This window comes from Zosterops lateralis (assembly GCF_965231275.1).
Source record: "Zosterops lateralis genome assembly, chromosome: 11".
NCBI classification, from domain to species: Eukaryota; Metazoa; Chordata; class Aves; order Passeriformes; family Zosteropidae; genus Zosterops; species Zosterops lateralis.
In genome coordinates, this window is record NC_139771.1 from 16,367,417 (window position 1) to 16,374,467 (window position 7,051).

Below are 7,051 nucleotides of genomic sequence, written 5' to 3' on the forward strand. Positions count from 1 at the left end.
TGTAGGACTTGGGCTGCAGCACAGGACTCAGTTAACTATTAATGGATGACTCAGCTACAACAATAGCAGGTATTTCATGTGGTGCATTAGCACAACGGCACCTTGGTCCTTGACTTAGGCCTCTGTGCATGCTAGGGGAAGAAAAATTATTGTAGTACATCATTTAATAGCTGGAGGTACCAGGAAACAGGTATTTTTCCTTCTTTCTTCACATGCCACTAAAAACCAGCAAGGGACATCTGAAGAGAGCTGTCAGGGGGTGCCCAGGCTTGCACCAGACCAAGGTGCTTTATTTATTTACTGTTATTCAGCAAAGCTCAATTCTATGCTAATCACTCCCCTCACCCTGCATGAGGTGCTAATTCCTGCCCAGCCCAGGTCCTGCAGAGCTGATCAACCTGAAGCCTGGATTTTCCACAGATGGCTCTTCCAAGCAACATTAGTCTAAATTATCTCTGCTGCATTCATCCACATGACCCCATCCAGCTCCACACTGCAAGACAAGGGAGTCACACGGGGTGATTAGGTTAGCAGCACAAAATGATTGTGTTAAAAGCTGATGAGCTGAGCTAACTCAATCCAAGGTGTCTGGCAAGGCAGCCAACGAGATCAATTAAAAGCCCTGCAGCCCTAATTGAGAGGTTCTGGGTGCAGATAACATCCATTCAGGACCAATACACAAATCAGGGACAATACACAAATCCTGAGCAGAGCTGGCTACCGAGGAATGAGAGCCATCATCCCAATTTGCAGCCACTCAAACTTCAAGACAAAAATCTGACTCCCTCTTCTACTGATCAAAGCACTCAGCACCCAAAGGTGGGCACTGCCTGGACATGCCCAGGGTGGCACTCAGCAATTCCCAGCTGACCAGTGGGAGATGCTTGTGATATTCATGAGCCCGGGTGCAAGCACAGAGTTAGAAGGGCATTTCAGGGACAGTTCTTGGGGGATTTGCCTCAACATGAAACCACCTTGAGCCCTTCCAGCAGGCTCCTCTGAAGCTCAGTCTGAGACCATCCTTGCAGTGTTGTTGGACTTTCCTGCACCTGGTGAGGTTCACACACCAAATAAAGCCCCACTTGGAACTTCCTACATCTGCCTAAATCCCTGTCAGAGGCAGGACTCCAGCAGCAGCTCAAGAAGGGAAGTGAAATCTCACCCATGCTCGAGGAAGCATTTAAGTACCTGAAGTGCTTTGTTGAAGTGTCTGGGGTCCCAAACGTATTAGTTTACCACCCTTAACTTCTTGAGGCCAACAAGCGAAGGGATAAGACAATCAGCCTCACTTTTGCTCTTTAAATTCCAAGCAGGAAACCCTGCAAAGCTCAGCCACCCCAAACCTTACATCCAGAAAACCATAAAGCACGTTGCACAAAAAAAAAAAAAAAAAAAAAAAAAAAAAAAAAAAAAAAAAAAAAGCTGTACCTAACACATTATTAGTTGATTTTTCTAGAGAACACTTGATGGTGTGTTCGGGTTTTTTTTTTTTTTAACTGCCCACTGAGATGCTGGTTCCCCTGCCCTGAGAATTCTCCCTCTGCAGCTCCTCCTCCCCCAGACCATCCATTCTCCCCTTTTCAAACTGCACCCATTGTAAGCGGCACTGAATATTAACACAGCCCATTGAGCACTTGCTTCTTTTGTATGGGACCCCCGCGTTTCAGATTGCAGTCACCGCAGAGAGGAAAAGTCTCAAAGTGATTAAACGCCGTGAAGTTTCTCAAAAGGAGAGAGGAATATGCACAGGAGGCTGAGGGGGTTCTAAAGCCTTTCACTAGAAGCCTCCTGCGAGAGCAAGAAGCACTTAAGTGGGGATATTTTTTCCTTTGTTATCAGTATTTACTTTTAATCCAAGCCCGATGAGCCAATTTCTGCCCCGGCCGTGGCTCCGTGTGGGATGGAGATGAGGAGCTCAGAGAGCAGATGCAGAGGGCTCGCTGTTAACTGCTGCCCTCCTGTAGGGACTGATAAATAAATACCGCGCCGTGCTGAGGGTGGTCAGTGAATCCACCGACACATGTTCGCACAGGAAGGGCGGATTTACTTGCAAGCACATGTATTTATTTGTGCTAAAGCAGCAGGGCCCGGAGAGGCACCGCTTTGCGAGGACGGGCTCTGTGTTCCCCACCGGGGCCGAGCTCCAGAGCAGGAGCTGCAATCCTGCAGGGTGCAGAGCCATCCTGCAGCCCTGGGGACTGTCCGGACACCAGAGCTGTGTGTCACTGCGAGCCACGCAGGAGTTCTTGCACAAGCATCACCAGCTCCCAGCGCTGTCCCATCTGAGCAGGAAAATCTCCTTGGAGCAGCAGCCAGCTGCAGGGAGCCTTTGGGTTTCTTTCTACTGTTGCCCCAGGAGGAGGGAGAGGAAGCAGGCACCTGCCCCAAGCCACATCCCTCCCCTCCCAAGCCATCCTTCCAGCCCCCCCGGGCAGCCAGCACAGGCTGGGAGCTCCACAGCTGCGAGGGGCCAGGAGTGACCATTACTTAATCTTTGTTCCATTATTTCAGCAGGCCTGGAAGCAGGACACGCAGGAGAGGTACTGCCAGCAGTGCTCCCCCCCTCCCTGCACTGTCAGCAGGAGAGTCCCCCACACCACCTTCCCTTCCAGCCCCTGCAGGAGCAGACTCACTCCAGAGCCCGAGAGCAAGTAATGCCCGTCTCTCAAAAAAATCCCATGCAATCAGTATGGGATTTTACAGGATAATTTCACGTAAAACAAGGCACTTCTGCAGCTAAAAGTGAATGCCACCAGGAGAACCCGACAAACCTCTAATAATCAGTATTTTAGAGCAGTACTGCTCAGTAGCAGAGCCCCTTACCAACCAAGCCAAAAGAAGCTACCCTAACATGTGAAAGCAAACCAACAGGATCTGACACTTGAAAACCCCAGTTTAGCAAGAGATTTATAGGTAATTCTGAGCACAAACATTGTTTCATTGAACAAAATTTTTGTGTATATACACTTCAGCACAAAAAGACTGCTCCTGACTCCTAGTTCAGATGCAGTTCCAGACCCTGAAACCATTGAGAGGCACCCACAGGACTTTAAAAAGCATTCAGACACTTTGCCCTGATCTCTCCAGAGAGGAGCAGCTCCATGCAAAGAGCCAACCCGCACCTGGTGCCTCGGGGCAACTTATCCATATAGCCAAACCCTGGAGCCTTCCTGGAAAGGAGAGCAGCTCTTAGCCCAGTTCTCCTGGGTACTTGAGGACGCTGCTTTTTTCCAGATGTGCCAGGCACATGCACACTGACCCAAGAGTGTCAGTATCCTGTAAGAGTGGCCAGTATCCCCCAAAATATCCCCATGTCATTTGGGTCAAAACTGCACAATATTTCTGTTTAAAATATAAACTTTATTTCCTGCAGACCATGCTAGCAATGAATAAACTATCCAACCACACCCTCACTGTCCCTAAATCTTCACACCAAAACACTGTTGCTTTATCACTAAATAAGAAAGGGAAAAAAAACACAGTGATATATGATGCCTAAAGGAAATATCTCTTCTGTCACCCCTCAAAAATTAAGATGCACAGAGAGACAGAAGCAGAGGCTGCAGGGGATGTGCCACATCACCAACACTGCTGGCTTTTTTGGGGCACAAAGCATTCTGTACTTAAACTTATCCCTAAACTTTATGCCACACATAACACTCTACCATAAAAACAAGCTTCAGACTTAAACAGAAGCCACAAAGCACCTCCAGCAGCTCCAAAGGGAGGCAGTGCAAAGGAGCTCTGTGCACATCAGCTGCCCAGCAGAGTTTGACTGTCCCGGCTTTCCCCCTGGATCAGGAGCCCTCCCCAGCTGCAGCTGGGTGCGAGGACAGGGATGGCTCATGGCAGTGTTGCAACGTGCCCTGTGCAGCAAGTCAAGAACACTTATATAACTGGTACACGGTGCTGAGCTGCCTGTTGCTTTAAAGAAAAACAAAACTATAAAAAAAGTTTAAAAACATCCATCCACAGTACATTAAATGCGAGCGACTGCACAGCCCCTCTGTGTATCAGCTATTCCTCCTGAAAACTTGGGAGAAAAAAAAAAATAACAACTCCGAGCTGTGCTGCCAGCAGAGAAATAACAATAGTTTGAAAAAGCCCCAGCGCTTTTCCTCGGTACTGATAGCCCTGTTGACAAAACACGCGGCGTGATTAAGTCTGTTCCAGAACCCTCCCCGGCTGCCGAGCCGCATTTCCAACCCGACAAACAAAAGCTTTATCTCCGACACACTGAAAACCGACTCCGAGCACTGCCCCGGCGTTGTGGCACTCGTTAAGGAATAGAGATAAACCGCTAAGGAGCGATTGTTCAATAGCGCCTTAATGAAGTTAAAGCACCGCCACCAGAGTCGCTGCAAACTGGATTTATCTCGTCTGCTGTTAGCGATCGAACATGCCCGAGCTTATCGCCCCGGGGGGCGAACAGCTCCGGCGGGATGCCCGGCAGGGATGGGGATGAGGGATGGGAGACTCACAGCTCCGACATCGCCTGTCTATCCCAAATTTATAACTGGAGAACCCGCACCCTCCGGGCTGCGCCTCCACATCAGCCACGACCATTGCAGACCTTCACTTTTGCCTTATTTTTCTTTAAAAGGCCACTTAAAATATATATATATATCTCCCAAAAGCAACAGAGATACTTGCACAGAGGTAACTTTTCGCTGCTACATGGCTTTTATAAAGAACTTTTTATAAAGAACGTTAAAACAACTGAAGAAGTGAGTTATCAACTCTGCACAAAAAAAAATGAACATTGACGATCACACTGTGCCTGAAAAAAAAAAAAATGCTTCATCCTTGCGCTGCGAAACTGAAATAGGATATTTTAAGTAATTTTTAGTATTAGAAACAGTGTTGCTCTAAAACCAAAGGTATTTGCAATAGCTTCAATGTCTTTTTACAGCAACTATGGAGAAGGAAGAAAGCCTTAATGTTGCATTTTCAGATACAAAAGGCATCATTTTAACCAACTCTTGGTTAGTTTGTAACATACAAAGTTACAAACAGTATTCTGGGTGTCTGAAATATAAACAGACCAACGCGTCCATAGCAGAAGATTTATACCTCTCTTACTTCACCAATAAAATCTGAACTGAACACAAGACACTCCAAAACCTGCTCCGTTTGAAAAAGACACCCCTGGGTATTAACACTCCGGAAAAAAATAAATAAAATACAACAATAAATTTGTTCTGTGTGGGTTATCAGCGCATTTCCTCGCCAGAGCAAAGATACACTGTCCTGGTTTAAGAGGTGCAGGGGAATGCTGGAATTATTAAAAGCTTGCTCTGAAAGGTGAGGGAAAGAGCCTTCAGAGCAACAGGTGAACGGGATGAGTCAGGGCTTTAGTGCAGAGGCCACAGGCTCCTCTCGAGAGGAGACGGGATAATTCCACGTAAAACAAGGCGTTTCTGCGGCTAAAAGTGAATGCCACCAGCAGAACCCGACAAACCTCTAATAATTCTATTTAATAAGGAGCTGGAGGATCTCCAGCAGCGCTTCAGTGACCGTCCTGTCTCCTGGCAGAGCTGAGGAGGATCTATTACAACCAGGGGGTTTGGAGACTCTGTTCGAAGGGCAGAAAGGCCCGAAACAGAATCGCTGTTTCCCTCTCCCATTCTGGACACTGATTTCCCCAAGTTAACCAACAGTTCAGCGCACTTATTCCTACAAGTTTGTTAACTCACACGCTTACTCTCAGTCCTCCTGCACTATTAAACGACTGGAACCGCCAATGCTGAGCACACTTTCCCCCCGAATCTCCTGAGCTTCGAGTCTCTGATGTTTTATTTCGGCTCCTACACCGGGAGCGGCCCCGCCGCGCTGCCCGGGAAAGGGCACTGACACCGTCCTGAATCCGAGCACTTTACAACACCCATCTGGGGATAAAACCCACCCCAGGGCGCTGCAGCAGGCCCCAGGTGCGGGCCCTGAGCTCAGCCGGCCCCAGGCCATGCGATACACCGCGGGCAATAACTGAGCTCCGCTCCGAGCACCGAGCGAGCGCCGCCTGCACTGCCAAACACCTGGGCTTTAGGGAAACCCCCACAGCCTCTACCCCCTTCCATCGCCTCAATTTCACAGCTTAAAAATCTGGCAGCATTAAGAGCCAGAGGAGCGGGCGCTGGGTCCGGACTGGGGCCCCGGGACGGACGGACGGACAGATGGATGGACCATGCCCTAATAAGGATCCCGAAGCCCAAGCTGGCTGTTATCTGCAGCAGATCCCATCGCTAAGAGACCAAACCCGCTACCAGCTCCCTTTTCCCCGGGACCAGCCCCGCACAGGGACAGGACACAGGGAGCCCCAAACCCCAACCTTCCCCCAGGACCAGCATCAACACCCGACACTCCATCTCCCCCATCCCTATTCCGAGTAGGGACACCGGATCGCAGAACAACCAGCGCCTGGAAGGCGGCAGCGGCCACTTCCCTTAAACAAACACCTCGGACTTTGGCGGGGAATTTTATTTAAAGTTCTCCCATCCTTGACAACAAGCCAAAGAGCGGCCGCCCCATCCCTCGGGCTCGCCCCCCATCCATCCCCTGGGCTCGCCCCCATCCCTCGGGCTCGCCCCCCATCCATCCCCCGGGCTCGCCCCCATCCACCCCGCGGTGCCCGGTACTCACAGGTGTCGCGGCCAGCGGGGCAGGTCCCGGGGCAGGGCGCTCCCGGAGCAGCTCAGCGTGTCCCCGGTGCAGGCACAGCCCGCGGGGCACCCGCCGGCGGCCGAGCCCAGCAGCGCCAGCAGCAGCAGCAGCGCCGCCCGTGACGGCAGCGCCATTTTGTATCCGGCACCGGGAATGGTCCGCGGCGGGAGGAGGAGGAGGAGGCGGCGGGAGCGCTCAGCGCCGCTCCACCGCCCGCAGCATCGCCCCGGCCGCCGGCCCCGCGGGGCGCTACGGCACCGGCATCCGCCGCCGCGCGGGTCCAGTCCGCGTCCCCGCCGCGGGAAACGCCTCTCGGTGCTCTCGCTCCGCGCAGCACGGCTGGGGCTGGGCGGGCGCCGGCCGGTCCCTCCCGGAGCGCTCCCGCGGGGTC

The 7,051-nt window shown here is 51.3% G+C and overlaps 1 protein-coding gene across 1 annotated transcript in view; it reads right to left on the bottom strand.

The window, feature by feature from the left end:
* LRIG1 (leucine rich repeats and immunoglobulin like domains 1) overlaps positions 1-6,794 on the bottom strand; it is a gene marked incomplete at its 5' end in the record, with an annotated part of 89,554 nt that extends 82,760 nt beyond the window's left edge. The window contains one exon of the mRNA XM_083869751.1: positions 6,640-6,794. Within this exon, the coding sequence (XP_083725877.1) occupies positions 6,640-6,794 (155 nt within the window). The remainder of the gene's footprint in view (positions 1-6,639) is intronic.
* Positions 6,795-7,051: the final 257 nt, after the last annotated feature.